The following is a 20,715-nucleotide window of genomic DNA, read 5'->3' as shown; positions in this document are numbered from 1 at the left end:
CATTTCACTTTCACACTTTTATCTGTTTTGAAAATTTTAAAGGTGAATAAAAGGCTTTATATTGACTGGCTAAGAGAAAAATAAAACTGAATTCAAGGAAAAAGAAAACTGAAGTAACAGATTATGTTAGGTTTTCCCTACTATCAAAGAAGACAACGTATACCATGCTGTTGGGGGAAAAAAAAACAAACTTCCATGAAAAATGCATCGGAATCTGGAGAACCTTTTCGCTGCAAAATAAATTTGTCATGTCATTAGTTTTGCCTTGACTGTCTCCCTGTTACCCGGAAGGTGGTCTTTCTTTACCTGTCTTTTTCCTCCCGATCAGAGGCTCACTCTTCTGGTTGTTCTTAAGGGCAATGACTTGGATTGTGTACTCGGTTCCTGGTTCCAGACCTGGTGGAAAGACAGGTCATCATGTTCAGTTTGTGGGCTCAGCTGGCCAACTGCAACCTGATCTCATCGGGAGGCACTCCTGGGGAGCAAGCGATCTCTCTCCCTCAGGCTGTTGGACTCTTGAAAGGTAACACTGACTTCACTTTTCTTCCATAAACATTCTCATCCTCTGCATGTGATGGCCACTTAGCAAATCAATGATCTTACTATCAAATCAGACACCTGGAGAAGCTTGCATGCTCAATTCTCCTGGGCACTCTTTTAGCATGTGATCTCATTGGCCTTTTTGAATTCCAAAAAAGTCAGTGGAATTCCACCAGTGGAATATACATTCAGGAGGGATCACTGCAGATGATCTCCTTAAGTCTGCTTAGGCCCGGTCATAAGGTGACCCTCAGTGACAGGGTCAGTGAAAAGTGTGACAACAGGTTAAGTGCACTGAAGGGGTCAAGGAACGATCTTTGCAGGGTCCCCAGTAGAATTATTCAGTTCAACTCCTCCCATAGCTGATTCCATTATCCTGTCCCCAAAGTTTCTTAAAAAAAACAAAAAAACAAACCAACAAAAAAACTGTCTCCTTCTGGTACCTGTGTGTTGCCCAGACGATACTCTCACAAAAAATTTGAAAATGTAATCTCTTGGAGAAAAATAATACCAGGGGCCCATGACCTACTGAAATGGACAACTCTTAATTCTCATGCTAGGCATTCTCTTCATTATGGGTGGCTGGGAATCACTTTGCCTCATGAAGGGCCATGACAGAACTCTGGCACGTCCTGCAAAACCATCAGATCTTTAGGGAGTTAAGCATAAATTAGGTAGTTTGCTTTGAACGATGTCTTTTTCTAGGACCGGACTGACAAGTGTCTGGCAAACGTACAGCAAATACAAAGATTTTAGTCATGCCATTAGGACAGTATGGGAATTACTTTATTTCCATGAACTCGTGCCACTTGAGATGCACTGAGCTCTCCAGCTCCTACACAGAGAATGCTTCCTGGGGCTTCCAGAGACGGGCTCCTTGTTCTACACAGCGGGGGTCTCCTAAGCACTTGGTATCCCAGGGGGTAAGGAGGAAAAATAGCAGCATAGAAGCAGCAATACCAGTAATAGAAGCCTCAGTGACACCAGGGCGGGGCCGAGGAACCACTTCTCTGGGAGGGGACCCAGGCTTCTCATACTTGATGATATAACCAGTGATCTTGGCCCTCGGCGGTTGCCATGACACCAGCAAGGAGTTGGGTGTGGTGGCCAGGAAACGCAGGTTGGATGGGGCATCGATGGCTAAGAGAAACCAAAATTAAGTCTCTAAGAAAATGAATAACCAAGAAAATTACTCCCACACCCTTTCCCCAGTCCTTAGTAACTAACAAGAGAATCTGAGAGTTCTGTAAGCTGTAAAAATGATTCACTATGATCTATAATACAAAAATATCAGCCTCATGTTTGTTCCTTAAGTGCGCATGACTGATCACATAGAAATCAGTGGCATCTCTTCAGCGGAAAGTTATAGTTACCAGTGGAGGCGTCGATGACGACAGGGGAGCTCCGGGCATTGTCATTCAGGGTGTACAAGTAGATCTTGTAGTCAGTGCCGGGTTGTAAACCTGGGATTTGCAAAGAAACAGCTTTCATCTGATCTTGATTAGGAAGTTGCAAACTCATTTGCAATTTTCATGCTTCCTCCACTATCCCATATTTATATGGACCACATAAGTGGTGCACATTTGAACAGTAAATTAGAGCATCGCGCGGGTGTTAACTGTTAATGAGAAACACACCTCAAAAGAAAATCGCTGAGGTACACAAAGACACTGGCTAAAATAAATTTGAGAATACATCGCTTCTCGGCCTTTTGGCTAAGATCAAGTGTAGTATCTGTTCTTATCAGTTAAAATTTGAGAATACAAAAATGCTATCTAAGAAGTGGCCCTCTTGGACCATGAGGGGCAAGTACCTATTGAGTGTTTTCTCTTCATCATCATCAGATGGTCTTTGATTGGTAACTGGAATCAGAACTTTAAACCTCAAAGAGACCTGGATTAACCCAGACATTGAACATTCTCTGCTACAAATTTGACCTTCATGAATTTAGTGTTTGATTTTTTTGAAGTTAATTATGCTTTATAATCTATGGTAATGTCAAACCATTTTAAGTGGCTTTTTGTTTTAAGCATTATGTTACCATTTTTTATGTAAGAAAGAGGACATTGATTAAAAATCAAAAGGCTGAATGAAACATGCGATTTCTCTAGCAAACATGAAATAAAATCAGGCACTCATAGGACAAAACTATTTCTGATCACGGTTTAAAAATATGCTTTTAGAGATTAGAGCTGGGTTATCTATCATAAAACACTGAAAATAAAGCTAATCAGTTTAAGTGCTAGAATAATACGCTCATCTACGCAGTGAGCAGCAGTGAACAAAGGTGGTCAGTCCTGTGAGGTCCCTGACCTGTGATGGTGTAGCTTCTGACATCTGGACTGATGGTTCTCTGAACAGGAATCTGGCCATTTCCTGGCACAGCTTCTACTTGGAAGCCGGTGATTGTCTCAGTCTTGGTTCTCCAGCTAATGGTGATGGTGGTCTCAGTGGCATCTGTCACACGGGCCCTTCTGGGAGGGCTGACATCTGCATGGAAACGTAGCCGGAGATTAGTGCCTGGCTGGCTCACAGAGGTAGGGGGTGGTACTTTAAAATGTTTCTTTATTATACACCGGATACATCCGTTTCTACACACGACGATGTATAGATTTTTCTCTTGTGGCATCCAGAAGGTTGCCAGTAATTCGAAATATGAAAATATTCACCTTTTGTTTTGAAGAACTAAAAAACCCTTCTTACAGATAATACCAGTGGTTCCCAAGGCGGGTTTTAGACTACCTACAAATCCCTCAATAAATGTGAAAATTTTTAATTCATTCAAATGGAACATAAGCGTAGTAGGAGTTAGAATCCCTTGGTCAGCTAGCAATAATATATACATGCACGGCTAGCATGTTGTTGTCTTTATAGGACTTCATGTTTTTTCTCTGAACAGATGGAACACCATCCCTTATTCTACAGACGAGGAAACTTTGACACTTTTTTATATGGTTTACGAAAGAGCATACTGTGAGTTACCAATATGGCAGAAAGCTAGAGTCTGGGCCCCATTTTGTTCACCCCAACTGTGCTATTCAGATACGGTAGAAGGCGGCAGAAACTCCCCAAATGGAACTCTGTAGAAACAAATTCCCACAAGTAGAGCATAAACTAGGTGCCCGTCCTTGTCCATAACACCAGTGCTTCCGCCCTACGAAAGGATCCTGCTTATGTGCCCACAGATCACTTTCAAGGGCAGGGGCAGACAAAAGATGACAGGAGCTAAGTCACAATGGTGGGTGAGCAGATCAATTTCCAGACTGGGAGCCATTCCATTGTTACTTTAGTGATCCAGAAAGTCATTTGCCATTCTTGACTTTTTGCCTATACAGAATGTTTTTTGATACTAAAAAGTTTCACGACTTACTCTCCAGAGTATTGACAACTCCGGAAGCTGGCATGCTTGTCAATGTGTCCTTGAGGGCATAGACGCTCACTTCGTATTTGGTGGCCACCTAGAAAGAGGGGCACAGTGAGCTTTAGCAACGGGAAGCCCAGGCATTTTCACCACAGCATTAGAAAAACAACATGGTTGTAAAAGAAAAAAAAATAAACTAACAAAACCTGCAGCACTATAAATTCCTAGATTAATTTCATTCCTACACGACAGGTGATCAATAACAAATTTTAATTACATGAGTTTTAAAATGCCTTCAGACATTAAGCTCAGGTAAGCCATAACTTATATACTTACGCTAAACTGATATGCAATGAGGAAAATGGGTGTTAGCCTGTTTTTGTCCTTCATGCAATGACGTAAAAACTGAATTTTTCTGATCACGGGGAGGCAAAGAGAATTCTCTATTCTATCTCTGAACGCTCTTTCTGTAGTTTCTTCTGGAACCTGGGCTTATGTTAAAATGAATATCAGTCCCCTAAGTTCCTGGCTAGTTTTTTACATGCAGGTCCAGAAGGACTAAAGCTGTTTTAATGAAGGGAGGGTCAGGCTGGGTAGGTACAAACTGGAGAATATCCCTTGCCAAGGTAACAGAGCTCAGAAAATGCGTAGTAACTAAAAGTAGATGTATGCATTTAGCCTGTAGACATAGAATTTGCCCCCACCCATGCATAACCCATAAAAATAAACAGAATACAAAACAAATAATAAAACAAACAAACAGAATACATTTAAAGAGCTGCAGAACAGCCCTGGCTGGTGTGGCTCAGTGGCTTGAGTGCTGGTCTGTGAAATGAAAGTTCACCAGTTCGATACCCAGTCAGGGCACATTCCCAGGTTGTGGGCCAGGTTCCCAGATTGGGGCACGCGAGAGGCAACTGATCAATTCATCTCTCCCTTTCCTTCTTCCCCCCTTCCCTCCTCTCTAAAAATAAATAAACAGAATCTTTTTTTTAAGCTGCAGAACATCTAAAACTGTTTTTTATAAAATTGGTACAAAATTACCACAAAATGATTTGATGGCAGGGGCAAAGAATACAATGAGATATATTATTATATTGTATTTCCACCACCTTAAAGTGTGTACAGGATGGCCTGCCTCTTTATTCAAATAAAAAAGGGCACTGCTTACCATGAGTCCTGATACAACCACAGACGAGCTATCAGGAGAAAGGTTGATCTCTTTCATTGGTCCTGTCTTCTCTTTGGGGGTCACCCGCACCCGGTAGCCAGTGAGCTGAATGTTGGGTGCCGTCCACTGGGCAGTCAGGCTTGTTGGTGTAACCTGAATGAACTTCAGGTTGGTTGGTGCAGGAATGGCTGTCAAGATGGTCATTGGTTAGAGGTTATCTTATAGGAAATGGGGAAATGGAAAGTAAAGTGAGTTCCAAGAACTAGACTAGACTGTGATTGCTTTTGGTTAGGTGGGTTCCCTGATCAAAGATTCAGTACAAGGAAGTACAAGAAGGGATGCAAAACTAAGAAAACATTTGCTGAAAAAAAATGTTTCCTATCCACCAATGCTCAGATTCACTGGAAACACAAATAAATGTCAGAATTCTAGAAGAATTTAGGGTTTAGAAGATGTGTTTGCTTTCCCTTAAATTTTTTTAAAAAAGTCAGAATGACTTATTGGCCATTGAGATTGATTTTCCATTTATATGGAAAGATGAGCAATAGCTCTTTTCCTATTGAAATTTTCTTTGCGTGAAAATCCATTTCACAGAGTATTCCATACCCCAAAAGTTAGAATTATGTTTTTATTCCCTTTATTTGGACCCTGTGGCCAATATCTCTGCTAAATTTGAAGTATTCTCTGTGGTGCAGCATAAGAAAATTGAATCATAACAGAAGCAGAAAAGAGAAGCAAAGAGCAATAACACAGACTGTCACCTCCATGGTCTATGCTGTCGCAAGGACACGTCTTTAGCATTCCCCGGTGCTTCAGAAACAAAGCACATGAAGGTAAAATCTTGTGGAAAGCATCTGCCCTATGTGTCTGACTTGCAATCCTTTAAGCACATTATACACCGAGCACAGGATACCTAATTAGAGAAGGAAGGTCTTACCCATGTGTTCTCAGACTCATGCTGCTATGAATGGCCCATTCAGGGTTCCTTTTTTAGAGAAAGTGCTAGGATGCCAAACTTCTTTCCTTTATACACAGTGAGTAGAGCCACAGGGAGGCATGGCTTAGGAAATAAGCCACAGTTTAAGACTTCTCTTCAAATGTCTCTCTTTATGGCCTTGTTTAGAAGCCAAGCTACTCCAAAATGTCTGTTTATTAGATTTCACCGAAGTATCACCTAAACTTCATTGTTTACTACTACTCCTCTTAAAGAGGGCCTTTCCTTCTTTTTTTTAACCCCCTTATGTGGGAATCAATAGCCTGATAAAGTATAATTCATTCAGCAGGGCATAAAGCCACTGCTCCCATGAGCACCCAGTGGTGCGATTAACGATATACCTGTGTACTGGGTTCCAATCAGGGGCTGGCTCTCCATATCATCGTGCAAGGCAACCACACTGACTGTGTACTCAGAACCAGGCCTGAGGCCTTTCAGCTCTGCAGTGTCTTCTTCACCATCAGGTGCAGGGAATAGCTCATGGATTCCATCCTCAGGGCTCGAGTAGGTCACCCTGTACCTGGAAACTTGCCCCTGTGGGCTTTCCCAAGCAATTTTGATGGAATCGACATCCACATCAGTGAATGCCAGTCCTTTAGGGCGATCAATGTCTGTTAGGCAAATTAATGGTAAGAGGTTATGTGAAAAGCAAGTTGTGAAATAAGCATTTTTATAACGTGCAAAGCAGTTCTGCAGATACCATTCTCTGATAAATTAAATTCCAATTAACCCACTATTACACAGAAAATTACCTGACACTTGTGGAAGTATTTTTGATTCAGAAAATATTTAGTGTCACATCTCTTAATTAAAACAGGTGCGCGCAAGAAGCATAAGCACCCTGAAAAAATGTCTTCTAAAAGAGGATTTACTTGCGTTGATTTTATAAGATAGTCTACCCAAATTTGCTTTGGCAATGTGATGTTAGTCTCACAGACCTGGATTTTCTATACCTTGGAAGTGGTAAAGTTGATTTTCAATGTTAGATTTATATTGCTATAAATCTCAAACTCTTCTTCCCCACCCCCTTTAAGTATTTACATTAAACACTGGTGCAGCCACAGTCCTGCCAATGCTGCAAACCTAACAGCTTCATAGGAAACGCTTCAAATCAACTTCACCATCCAGCTGTAGAAAAGACAGTCCTGGGAAAATACTCTGTAGATTGTGATATTGGCAAATAAGATTTTGCTAAGGCCATTTGAGCAAAAGAAATTTAAAGCACAGCAACTAACTACAGTGGTTCCACAGCTTCTTTCCCTACGTGTTCATGACTTGGCACTGAGAGGAAAAACAAAGTGTCTGTATATAGGGCTCAACTCGATCTGCAAACTAACCAACAAGTTGGCTTCCCCCATGTATAATCACAAATGACACGCAGAGGGCATTCAGATGCCTAAGAACAAAGCCTGGCTTTGGAAGGGAAACTGAGCATGGGTTACGTACTGGTTACTGCAGTCTGGACCAGAGGCTGACTCTCTCCATTTTGATTCTGAGCATAGACACTGACCACATACTCCATTGTGGGCTGCAAGCCTTCGATAGTCATTTCTGTTTGATCTGCAAAGAAAATGAAGAGCGAGTGCAGCAGCTATATCATCTGCTGGAAGGTCATCCAAGTGATGTCCAGACTCTACGAGGAAATATGTGTGGGACTAGATTGTCACTGGCAGATTTATCAGGAAAATACAGACGAGTCAGACATGGATTTCCTCTTGGACAAACATGTTCATTGCTGATACAAACTGTCATATGGGCATAAACTCACACTGAAGGATAAGTACTCCACGGAGTACTTATCTCTCTCTCTCTGCCCTCCCCCAAACTCCAAGGGCCCTTCTTTTGCCTCTGTAATTTGTTTCCTTAGCCCACACAGCCCAGCTGGCTCACTTTTCCCACCTCTGTGACTTACTAAAGAAATGTCCACTTGCATTTGAGGAAAAAAAAAAGATATTGCTTTAGAATCCTAATTGCACAAATATTTTACATAAAAACAAAAACGAGAGCTAAAAAGATCCTTCAAAATCCATTAGGCCAACAAAAACCATAAAGATGGTTTTGTTGGCCTCTCTCTCAATGTACATGGCAAACAAAAGCATAAAGATGGATCTCATCATTAAGATGTCTGCACCATTCAATAGGACCGTGCAGGTGAAAACAGAACTGCACTTACCCTGAAAATTCTGTGGAGGGAGTGACAACCTTGAGCCCTGGATTCACAAACGGGGGAACTTTGACATAATGATATAAAAACACATGGCACCAGAGGTAGGTGGCTGTTTATTTAAAAAGCATACTGTGCATGTGAGATGCTGGCGATTCCTACCTGGACCCGCAGTTTTAGTTTTTGTTGGTCCCAAGCCATTTTTGGGAGTGGTGGTCACTCTGTAACCAGTCACAGGGGAACTGGAAGGCAGCCACCTGACACTGATGCTGTTGTCCTGAACATCGGTCACCTGCATCTGGGATGGTTTGTCAATTTCTACAAATAAAAACAAGGGAAAACCAATGCAGCCACAGTCCATGGAAACAAGACTGAATGTGTCCTTGTCTCCAGTTCTGGTAAATATTGGATGATCTCTGACTATCATTAATGACCCCCAAGTGTTTGCAGAAACAGAGATAGCTTTTGGGAAGCATCTCAAAACCATGACCTACTTTCAAGATGGCTACTTCACTCACAAAGAAACTACATTCTGACCAGGCGTTCATCTTCTTACTTTATCAGCTCACTCATTCATTTATTAGCAAATATTTATAAAACACCTTCTCTGTCTGTCTCTACTGTAGGCAGGTGGACTAAATTAATTGATGAAACAGACAAAGATCCCTGCCCTAGCGGGTATTTCTTTGTACATCTGGATCAGAACAAGTTGCTATAGGTGTTCTTCATCTTCTTAAAAGAGAAAGTCAGTTTCACAGTGAAGAAAATTCCTTGGAAGGACCCTGTGCAGACCATCTGAGTAAATATGCCTGTGTCATCCCAAGGAGTCACTACCTGTTCGGTAATCAATGGAAATGGGCTTGCTGCTCGCTGGGCTGTCCCCTCGGCCAGTGACGGCATAAACGGTGATGGTGTAGTCCACTCCAGGCTTAAGGCCACTGATTGTGGCTGTAGACTTGCTCCCGGGCACAGTGAACTCCTGCACGGGGCTGTTCCCTCCTGTGCGGAAAGAGGTTAGTCAAAATCGGAGGGACAGACAGATGCTTGGGAATCACTGCGCAAATAAATTAAGATGTTGAGAATAGCATGTAACTTATATGTTTACTTTATTCCCTTTATAAAAATGCTATTAATGTGGCTTGAACAGAAATAAATATATTTATTTATGCATGAGATAAACCTCAATAAGTTTGCAAAAACAGGGAGAAAATTACAGTTAGTGACATTTTATTTTATTTTTTTTAAAGATTTTATTTATTTATTTTTAGAGGGGAAGGGAAGGAGAGAGGGAGAGAAACATCAATGTATGGTTGCCTCTCAGGCATCCCCTGCTGGGAACTGGCCTGCAGGGAACTGGCCTGCAACCTGGGTATGTGCCCTGACTGGGAATCGAACCGCGATTGTCTGGTTCGCAGGCCCGCGCTCAATCCGTTAGTGACATTTTAATATTCCAGTTTTAAAAAGTCAGAGTTGTAGATTAACATGAAAAGGGAGAAGAAGGTAAGTCCTCGACTCAGGATTGCATAAACTCTGTGCCTTTTTAAAATTTTTAATAGCATATTTTCATGTTAAGTAAAATTTTGAAAATGCGAAAAAGTAAAAAGAAAAATACAAATAAATCACTCATTATTTCACCACTGATAATATACAAGTGTATTTACAATCCTTTCTTCCTCAAATCTTCCCTTCTCCCTCTAGGATGATACGAACAACTTTTTACCTCGATTTTGCTACCAATTACCTCGTGCCTATTTTCCACGTTTTTTCAGAAAAGGCAAGGCTCCATTGAATGGATCTGCCAAGCTTTCTTTAATTGTGCGCTCGCTGTTGGGCTTTCAGATTACCCCCAGCACAATCTGACTTGATTAGAGCGTGAAAGAGCATTTTGCGAACGCACCTGTTTCTCCATAGGTGATCCTGTAATATCTCACTGTGACAGCAGGGGCTTCCCAGCTGATCAGCATGCTGGTGGGGGTCGTGGCAACAACTTCCAGGTCCCTCGGAACATCGGAAACTAGAAGAGGCAAAGGAAAGTTCTTGTGTCTGTAACTTCCAAACAATGCACAGCTTCGCACTTTGTTCGTTTTCCAGGTCATTGTCTTTGTGACTTTTTAAAATGTAATAATGTAAATACTATACAAAAATAGCAGAACTAAAAATTATGAACAATTCAAGGTAGAGTTAAGGAGTCAATTCAAGATCTGGTAACATTATTATGTCAATGGAACGGTGTTTTTCCCTGAACTTTTTATTTTGAAAAGTTTTAGAACAATAGGAAAGCTACACAAACGATATAATGAATACCCATATCCCTTTCCTATAGGTATTTCCTAATTGGTAACATTGGCCTCTCTCTATTTTTATTAATGCATTTGAGACAAGGTACAGATACCGTGATAATACATACTTCTCCCCTGAGTACTTCAGCATCTATCTCCGAAGAACTTTGACACTTTTATATTAAAATAATTATGCTGTTAAGGAAACTTTGAAAGAGTGTTTTCTGTATTTTGAATCAAACTGTTGTTAAAAATGCATAAATACCTAAACCAGGTGAGAAATTTCTGGGGATAAAAATTATTTTCTTTAACATAATCTAAGAAGGAGATTTTTCTCTACATATGCTCTCACTTCCCTTTCCACGTCTCATAAGCACGATGGATGTTTTAAGAGATCGTAACTCAGACAACACAAACCTACTTCACAGAAGAAGCCCACCTGGGAAAGTCCTCTGAGTTTCTTTAAAAACCAGAAAACAAGTTACCTGTTGACTGCTGGCCAACCAATGGGGGACTCTCCTCTCTGCCATTAAGTGCAACGATGCTGACCACATATTCTGTGCCCGGGTTGAGGTTGCTGAGGGTGATGGAATTCCGAGTGGGGGGCACTCGATCTTCTCGAGGTCGCCCGCCGGCGTGTTCAGGGTGATGGCGAATCCTGTAGCCAGTGATGGTGGCACGAGGAGCAATCCAGTGGACAGTGAAAGAGTTGGCGGTGATGTCAGAAAAGTCAATGCCGGATGGAGAGTCAAGACCTGTTTTTCCAATCCAGGGAAGAAAGAGAGGGAGAAGGAAATAAAAAAGACACCACCAGGTAAGGCAGTGAGAACATAGGGGAAAGTAACATATATTCAATGGTTCTGTTTTTTCATCAACACAATGAATTTGCCATAAGCCTCGGCATATGATGCACTGATTCTAAGCCACATATAAATTTTAAATCTTTTAATCAATTCTAAATAAAATGGACAACTCAAGCATTCTTTTCTTTTTTCTTTTGCTAAGCAATCCAAGTATCATTACAGTAAGTTTCTGGATCATGTTTAGAGAATAGGTGTTTAAGATATCCTGGGAAATGATATTTTTAAATGCCTCAGTGTTCAGTATTCTATGTCCCTGTCCTATAAGTTCATTTCTGAAAGTGAGAAGACCTTCCACTCTCAGGCTAAGTGGTTGGCTCTCCAAGAAGCTTTCTACACTCATAAGGGAATTGATACGTCAACAGGGTGATAATGGTGTCAAACGCAAAACTTTTTAAAACTAAGACATTATTCTGGACAAATTATAATGCAAGTAATTCCTCATGAATGGAGAATTTAGTGGATCGTAGAAAACTCAGCAAGAATTTGGAGTTTATCTCAAATTCACATCGTGGAATCTCTCTGGGATTTCCAACACTATTCAATAATATAGTCAAACCAAACTGAGATTTCACAACCCCTTTTTGGAAGTATGTGGACTGTAATAGATTAATGAATATATTAAACTGCACTTTTTTAAAGGGAAAAATTAAAAATACTCATTTTTAAGAAAGAACATATTATGGGCTTTATTCAACTTCCTTTTTATAGTAAATGAAGATTCCATCAAGCAGAAAAAAGAGATAAACTTCTTGGCTTAGTAAAAGAGGGGAAATACTTATGACAATGACAGTCTTGGGTTAGCCATTAGCCAGAACCCCCTAATGAGAAGGAATGTTTACCATCCTTGAATAATAGACAACAAAGTTTCTGGACTAATTTCAGTCCTCTCTGGAAAGAGAAGACTCTTAGAGACCAAAAGTGAGGGTGATAGTTGAATACGGTGTCTTTTAATTTTCAAGACCAGTGATCAGAAAGTAATGACAAGGCCACAAGGACCCCCATCCCCACCACAACAGATGGAGATGCATTTTTAGAAGTAGCATTCCATTTTTGTTACCTAAAATTGGTAGGTGGATGCTCCTTGATAAGCATACTGCCAAAGTGACTCACCTGTTTTCTGTCTTCCTCTGAGAGGCGTGCTCTCGTGCTGTTCATAAACACTAGAGACGCTGACTACGTATTCTGTGCCGGGCAGGAGATCTGAAGAGGCAAGTGGGACTTATTTTAAAATTGTGCTTAAAAGCAGGAAACACAAAAATGCCCCTGGGACTATTTCCACTTATAAAATATCCAAGAGTCTGCTCCTTTAGCTTACTTACACCTCAGTGAATGCGGCTACCTGGAGATGGGCTAAGAAAGGGTCACCTTGCCCTGAAGCATCTCCAAGCCTTGCCCTCAGACTCCCGTGTGAGTGTTACTCAGCCTGATCTGCAGTTCGATGGAGTTGCTGTAGCACAGTAATATTCCTATCATCCACTTAATAGTCTGTGAGGTTACGTGATAATAATGACCCTGGCTGTGGATTATCATTTACTTCTCAGAACACCCTAGTGAGGTAGTTGGCTACTTTTTTAAAGCAGCTGTATTGCCCTATAACAAACTGCGTGTATTTCAAGTGCACGTTTAGACAGGTTTTGATACATGCATACACTTGTGAAACTGCCACCACATTCAAGACAGTGAGGAAATCTATTACCGGCAAAAGTTTGGTTTACGATTGTTCCCATTTTACAAATGAGAAAACAGGCACAAAGCACTTGTCTTCTTTGATCTGCTTGCTCAAGACCATACAGGAGTTGACCCAGGCCATGGCCAGTGGTCTTAACAATTAACCTTTACTGGAAGAGTTATACACCAAAGGGAAAGGGATTGGTTCTGCCACATTAAGATAAGGGCAGAACACTTAAAAAACTTAAATATACATTCCTGGATGCTCCCTCTTGTCGAGAAACCAGCAAAGGTGCAGAGTAAGGTATCTGACTATTGAACACCTACTCATTCAACCCCACTCCCCTCCGTATCATCTCCCCTTCAGCCTTCCTGCAGAGGGCCGTGCTGGGTGCTTGGACTCCATTTTCCTCCTTTTCTACGTGGCCAGGAGCAATTTACTTAACCACTGGGCACCTCAGCTGCTTCATCTGTAAAACAGGGTAATGATGGCTACTCTAGGGGGAAATGGCTACCTTGAGATCTAGAATAGGATCTAAAATAAGATCTTAGAACATACGATGGGCATGTGCCAGGTCTGGGGCTTAATGTGGGGCAGATGGTGGTCCTGAAGCAGGGGCTTGTGTATTGGGTGGTGTGACTACTGATTCCAGAGTACTCCAGAACAACCAGACTGCTGACAGATAGGTATGAGGAGGCTTTTGCCCTCAGCCACAGAATGAGAAAGCAAAACTGGTCGTATGCAGAGCTGTCTTTCACTCTCTGAAATACGTCTGAATGACAGAGAGGGTTTGCAGACCGTCACGTGGCAATGGACCTAAATGTGAGCTATCTATCCCTGGTGAAAGCGCTAAAAAGCCACGCTAACGGGAAGCACAGTGCCATGTTGCAGCCCACTCACATTTTCTTTAATAAAGGATATCTATTTCAAAAGAGTAGGAACTAGAAAGGGACAATTTCCATAATTGTTGTGCTGTTTATTTTACTGTCAGTTGTTTTCTAAGTCCTCAGCCTTCAGAGAAATCCTGCTAACAGATTCTTTTTGAAGTACGAATGAAACTGGCTCCCTCTTCAAAGGGGCATCCTGATCTATCCTGAGGACCAGTCACTGTTTCTGTGTTTTCAGATGCTGAAGAGATTCCCTGCTGACACTGGGGGGCGGGAGGGAATAAAACAGATATGGTGACATTATTTTTCATCTTCATTTTCTCTCTGAACATTCAAATGTACTCATGTAATTTCTCTTAACATACATTATTTTTACGTGCTTATTTGGAAGCAGAACTGGCTTGAAGTCTTCCAACTTCATTGCTGGTGTTTTTCCACCATGATTTTTAAAAAGTTGGAGATATCAAAAATGTATAAAGATAACAAACACGACATCTTTTGGGATTTACAGCGCCGCAGGTCATATTTGGAGTTTAGTTTGTAGTTCGGTTGTACTTGCCTTGAGCTTATTTCCTCCTACCTGAGGACTCAGAATTCTTTCCTGATGTGCCAGCTTAGCATTTATTGAACAGATACATTGGACCTCTTACTTGTTAAGACCACTGCATTGTCTGATGGGGAAATCGACAACTCCGCAACATCCTCCTCATTTTTCACAGGTGAGTAGCGCACCAGGATGCTGGTCAACTCGATGGACGGAGGCGGGGCCCAGGTGACACGGATGGTGTCTGGACCAACGTTGGTGAATCGCAGGTCAGTGGGGGCAGGCACAGCTGGTTTCAAACAGGAGGAAAGACTAAGTTATTGTCATTTCACAATAAAAGCTAACAAAAACAGCTGGAAATGTAAAAATAGTATTTCATGCATAAAGGAAATGAGTACTAATCATGCAAATAGTCTAGTCTAACTCTAGTCTAAATGAGAGTAAACTATAGTTGACCCTTGAACAAAACAGGGTTGAACTGTGTGTGTCTAGGTGGACTTTTAAAAATAAATTCTGTAGATGTATTTTCTGTTCTTCGTGATTTTCTTATTTTCTTTCTCTAGCTTACTTTACTGTAAGCATATAGTACACAATTTGTATAACATACAAAACGAGTGTTAATTGGCTGTTTATGTTATCAGTAAGGCTTCCAGAGAACAATAGGCTCTTAGTAATTAAGTTTTGGGGGAGTCAAAACTTATACATGGATTTTTTTCCTGTGTGGGCCATCAGCGCCCCAACCCATCTGTTGTTTAAGGGTCAATTGTACTGTTAAAAATAAAACACTACACCTAGCACTGTTAGGCCCCTTTAACCTTTCTGCCTTCAATTTATCTTTATAATTTTCACATCCTTCCAATATGTTCACCTTAAGTACATTGTTAATACCACTGAAGGTTATTTTATCCCAGGCTGAAGAGGCTCAAGTTGCCACATAGCAGAGAAACATAGCAGTACTTTCCAAAGAAACACATGCACACAGACAAAAGGACGAGAGGGTCCTAAAGTGCCCCTGACGTGAGGTGACTAGAGCTACAATTCCATTCAGTAAACACTACTTACAAGTGAAGAGGGTTCATGCAAATCGGTTCTCAGCATGTTTCTTACCATGCAGGGCAGAGAACATTTATAATGTTGCATGCTGGTCCCCGGACTGAGGTTAAAGAGGAGTTTCTCTACCTCACCCTAACAATGGAACTTAGAGCGCCCCAGAATTGTCAGTTTGTTTCTCTACCTCCAAACAACCCTCCCGCTACTACACTGTACACCGGACATTTCCATGGGTTTTTTGTCAGCTACAAAGAAGGAGCATGGTAGAGTTTATCAAAGAGTAGAAGGAAACGCACAATGGTACGTTTCGGACAGACACTTCTAACTGACTGGTGCTGATTATAAAATTTAGCATTAATGTTAGATCATTTTTAAGAATTATGGGTCTGCAAGTGCAATTAATCTTTCCCCATTTGTATGCAATAGGTCAGCTATCTATATTTCTTTAGCTTTATGCATATTTGTGCTTTAAACAAAAGCACACTTAAGAGTATTTGAATATGTCTTCATCCAATTGGTTTAGCCTCTGCCTCTGTTTCCTGACTCCTTAACCTACTCCCTCTTCATCTTTGGCCAGTTGCTGGCTTTCCTGTTGAAACATCCACGTTTAACCAGAGTGACTGGTGGCAGCATGCAACACCATCCGTGTCTCAAACACAGAAGTTTTCAAAATTCACCCGTTTGCTGTGTCAGTGTGGTAGGGGCACTCTCTCCGCCATTAATGAGAGTGATAACGCTGACGTCATAGTCAATGCCCGGCTCCAGCCCTGTCACTGTGTAGTATCCTACTGAGGAGTCCACAAAATCTTCAAAAATGGGGATACCTTCTCCTGCCGCAACTACTGTGATGCGGTACCCAATAATGGTGGAGGAGTTTAGCGGGGTCCACCTCAGGCCGATGCTTGAATCGGTTATGTCAACAAAGCTTAGGTCAGTGAGTTGGGGCACCTCTATTGAGTTACAAAGCAAAGGGGGGGGCAAAAGAAAAACAGAGGCAAAAAAGAGGAAAAAATAAAGCAGTGTACATCAGGTTACGAGTAGTAAAACTGATGGAATGTGAAGCAATGATGGCAATATGCAATCTGTCCCAAATTATCTAAAAGACTGTCTGAGCATCGGGAACAGTTTACTTCCCTGGGAGAATCAAACAGGTTACAATATTTTTAGGGATTTTCTTATATTTTGAAAATGTCTCTAAAACAGTATAGTTGAACCTCTCATGTTCCTAAAAATTATGGGCCTGTTTAGGATGTCAAACCATTCCTAGCATCCTGACACAGTATCTGGAGCAAGTATCAGCAATGTTTTAAAAAAATCTATTTTTTTAGTAGAAAAATAAAGCTTGCACGAAGAAGACTTTTAAAAAATTGGTTGATGACTTTTTTTTTCTTTCCCCATACAAAAACTCATGAAGACATATGGTCATAATGCTAACACATTATGAATATATGGTGTGAAACGTACCATCTAAAAGCATATTCAGGTGGAAGACAGGCCTGAGTCCAAGGCCATTGCCAATAATTTGTTTAACTCATAATCAAAGTTATTTAATCAGCAACACTAAAGCATTCCACCAAAAAGTGTGAAGGGGAACATAATCCGCCTGCTTTCATTCTGCTACAATCCAATTTGGGACAAAGCAACAGACCTATCCCTGGATAGGTCTTTTCAGTGCTGTGTTTCAGTCCATAAGAAAGAAGCCCCTGAAAGTGTGGTCTTCCTGTTTCTTTCTTTTCAATTTTAAAAAAGAAGGATTTGAAACAGCCAGAAGAAGAATTGGATGTATGAGTCAAGTGCTATTTCAGTGCTCACATACAGAAACAGGTGCTCCTCCACAGAAAGCAGCTGTCAATCGGACGGTGAAACCAGGCACGAGTGTACTGGTGGGACGCATTCACTACATTACTTTGAGTCTATTGGTACTAACTACAGACACGTGACATTGCTTTAGTACCATTTCCACATGAGCAGACATTCAGAGTTAGCAGACATTCTTGGTTGCCACTCCGTTACATACTCATCACAACAGACAGCACCCCAGTGAAGCAGAGACAGTAAGCAGTGTTAAAGCAAGCATTTGTCCAAATAGTTGCTTTGACTTCATGGTTTTGAAGAGTGTGCTTGGGAGGTCAGAATTAAATCCCAACTATATCTGACACTCTCAACCATCCAGGGATTAAGATGTTAATCCCCGCTCTTACTGAAAGGGCCATTCTGAGGATAACAGCTTATTTTTCCATTACCTGGGATGATGGTATCAGAGATAGGGACACTTTCCTTGTTATCTTTGACAGTATAAACACTGACATTGTACTCCAGGCCAGGATTCAGGTTTTCAAAAGTGCAGGAACTCTGATCTGCACGGACCATTTCTTCCAAAGAATATCCCTCCTGGTCATTTGTCGGGGTGGTGGTAATTCTATACCCAGTGATGTCTGCAGAAAACAGAAAGGCAGAAGTTACTGAGTGGAGGATTTGCAACCCAGAGCGTTCTAAACTAGACCCCAACAATGAACTCACGAAGGCAAATGGAGAAAGGGCATTTATCAAGGAACACTACTGTCACTAGTGCTCACAACAACCCTTTGAGGCAGGAATTAATAACCTTGGTTTAAAGAAAATCTTGTTAACAGGGAAGTGATTACTGAAGGCTTTCCTGTCTCGCAATTCCATGACCCTTGTGCCACTGTACCCTGATTTTCCACAATGGGTCATCTGCATGATACCTGAGAAACATGCCATTTCATCTGCTTAGTGGGAAATGGCTTCCAATGTTACGATCATTCGAAGTGGGCTGTCCTAACGAAGTCTGAACCTCGTATGGGATTTACAGGAAGGGAAGAGAAAAGGAAAACTGTGTGTGTTGGGGGGGGGGGGAGTGGCTCTATGTATCCTAAAGAAAGGATATTAATTGATAAATATATCAATTAATCAATTAAGAGCGTTGAGGAGGAGGACATGAGTAGAGACAGTGATGACCAGGGGGCTGCAGGGACAGACTAAAGTAAATGAGAACGTGTATCTAAGTTAAACTTACTAAAGGGCAAGATAGTATATTCTGTCACTAGACACAGGGGAAAAACTAGAGTGGTACAGACAAGGAAGTCCAAATGGATGGGAAATAAATGCTGAGGTCGTTCCATTCACTAGCGACCACCCAGATGGGCAGGCTAGGCTATCCATTCAGACGAAACAGTAATGATCTAGCTTTTGGCAAGCATGAAATTTGCCAACTTAGTTTTAAATTCACTCATTTGGAAATAGTGTAACTTTGGCTTAAGCAATGTTTCCATAGACCATGAAAACTTCACCAAAATCACTCTACTTTATGGGGGGATTAAAAAGGATATTTTTGCCCTGGCTGGTGTGGTTCAGTGGACTGAGTGCTGGCCTCCAGACCAAAAGGTTGTCGGTTCGATTCCTAGTCAGGGAACATGCCTGGGTTGTGGGCCAGGTCCCCAGTTGGGGGTGTGAGAAAGGACACCAATTAATGTTTCTCTCCCTCACTTTCTCCCTCTTTTCCCTTCTTTCTAAAAATAAATATATAAAATCTATAATTAAAAAAATATTTGAGCTAGTTTTAGTCTATGCAATTATACACATTGATCAGATAATTAGAGATAATTTTCTTAGATGTGTGCCTGAGCAAAGGTAAGAACTGTTTTTAAAATTACAGTGAAATTAGTCCTGGCTGGTGTGGCTCAGTGGATTGAGCATCTATAAACCAAAGAGTTGCCGGTTCCATTCCCAGTCAGGGTACATGTCTGGGTTGTGGGCCAGGTCCCTAGTGGGGGACACACAAGAGGCAACCACACATTGATGTTTCTCTCTCTGTCTCTCTCTCCTTCTTTCTCCCTTCCCATAAATAAATAAATTTTAAATATTTTACTTATTTTTAGAGAGAGGGGATGGGAAGGAGAAAGAGAGGGAGAGAAATATCAATGTGTGGTTGCCTCTCATGTGTCCCCCACTGGGGACCTGGCCGGCAACCCAGGCATGTGCCCTGACTGGGAATCGAACTGGCGACCCTTTGCTTTACAGGCCCGCGCTCAATCCACTGAGCTACACCAGCCAAGTACATGTGGACCTTAAAGTAAGAAGTATAACAGTTATGGATGAAATCATGAGTTGGAACTTCTGTTTTTGTTTAATTTAGAATTTCTCAATTACGTGTATTCTGTTATCTCAATAGTGATTCTTCCAATATAACCAATATTAAATAAAATAATTACATTTTAGGTAGCCATTTCTGATTTAAAGAGACTCATATGGGCTTGGCAAAGGTGAGGAATATCAAAAATTTCTCCAGTCACGGTCACAGTACATCGCATTACTTGAATGCTGCTATAGCTAACTTCAATCACTGTTGAATTCTAGAAATAAGTTTCAATGTGTGTGGACATGGAGTTTACACAAAAGCTCCATTTAAAGTTTTAAAAATGGTCATGGAACTTCACTTAAGCAAATTTCTCAGTGTTGAGTATAAAGTAAAAAACACATAATTAAGTTCCAAATACAGTCCCTGATGCTTCGTGTGAGGAGGGGTATGAAACACTTTAGCTACAACCCCAGTGGTGTGGCATTTAAAATCTGTGACTGAGGAGAGGTTGTTTTTTTTTCTGAGTCTGTTTTTTCATTCTGTAAAACGGACCATTTATACCTCCCATCACCCTGAGATTCTGTGTGGTGCAACTCATGACAAAATACCTGAAACTTCACTGAATTATAAACATAGAATCTGCAATAAGCCATAAAAGGAACATTATATAGTATGGTTTCATCCAGTTGTTCAGCAATTTTCAATGCTACTGAGCAAAAACCACCTTCTAGAACCTTCTCCTGAGCCCTCACAACGCCCTACAGCTCCATAAGATTCTGCCTTACTCTGTTTCCTGTGATTTAAACAAACAGGCAGTATAACACCCTACCTGTCCGTCCATGATGATCACTCATGTCCTCCCGTATTTCTTACAGAAGGGTAGGTACTTATCATTTTAAACCTGTATTTCTCTGAGAGCAACAGTTTCTGAGACGTTTGTCTCAGAAAGGTGGAGCGCCCATGTGCCCTAGGATCCAGCGCAGGCTCACCTGGAGTGGTGCTCCTTTCCCAGGAGACCGTGAGCACCCCCGTGTCAGGGTTTGCCTCCAGGTGCAGGTTGGTTGGTGGAGACAAGGCTGTGTGGAAAAAAATTG

At 41.3% G+C, this 20,715-nt stretch overlaps 1 protein-coding gene and 1 pseudogene across 10 annotated transcripts in view; one reads left to right on the top strand and one right to left on the bottom strand.

Annotated features, from left to right (window-relative positions):
- The window catches only part of FN1 (fibronectin 1), a 66,673-nt gene that overhangs the window by 10,473 nt on the left and 35,485 nt on the right, over positions 1-20,715 (bottom strand). For 3 of the 10 annotated variants that reach the window (XM_037163567.2, XM_037163568.2, XM_037163570.2), the window contains exons 23-38: positions 20,611-20,697; positions 17,766-17,957; positions 16,200-16,472; positions 14,579-14,761; positions 12,483-12,572; positions 10,995-11,264; positions 10,128-10,244; positions 9,065-9,229; positions 8,393-8,548; positions 7,513-7,626; positions 5,073-5,260; positions 3,911-3,998; positions 2,854-3,030; positions 1,914-2,003; positions 1,501-1,680; positions 307-396 (exon numbers count right to left, since the gene is read on the bottom strand). In XM_037163567.2, coding sequence (XP_037019462.2) covers positions 307-396; positions 1,501-1,680; positions 1,914-2,003; positions 2,854-3,030; positions 3,911-3,998; positions 5,073-5,260; positions 7,513-7,626; positions 8,393-8,548; positions 9,065-9,229; positions 10,128-10,244; positions 10,995-11,264; positions 12,483-12,572; positions 14,579-14,761; positions 16,200-16,472; positions 17,766-17,957; positions 20,611-20,697 — 2,460 coding nt within the window. Of the gene's footprint in view, positions 1-306; positions 397-1,500; positions 1,681-1,913; positions 2,004-2,853; positions 3,031-3,910; positions 3,999-5,072; positions 5,261-6,407; positions 6,678-7,512; positions 7,627-8,392; positions 8,549-9,064; positions 9,230-10,127; positions 10,245-10,994; positions 11,265-12,482; positions 12,573-14,578; positions 14,762-16,199; positions 16,473-17,765; positions 17,958-20,610; positions 20,698-20,715 lie in introns of all 10 variants that reach the window. The other 7 variants (XM_037163564.2, XM_037163565.2, XM_037163569.2 and 4 more) reach the window with 3 other exon arrangements.
- LOC119062565 (uncharacterized) lies at positions 2,236-2,358 on the top strand (annotated as a pseudogene).

Source organism: Artibeus jamaicensis, unplaced genomic scaffold (assembly GCF_021234435.1).
Source record: "Artibeus jamaicensis isolate MK-2021 breed Jamaican fruit bat unplaced genomic scaffold, CSHL_Jam_final contig_1015, whole genome shotgun sequence".
Taxonomy (NCBI): domain Eukaryota; kingdom Metazoa; phylum Chordata; class Mammalia; order Chiroptera; family Phyllostomidae; genus Artibeus; species Artibeus jamaicensis.
The sequence above is the reverse complement of the archived record's forward strand: the minus strand, read 5'-3'. Positions and strand labels throughout refer to the sequence as shown.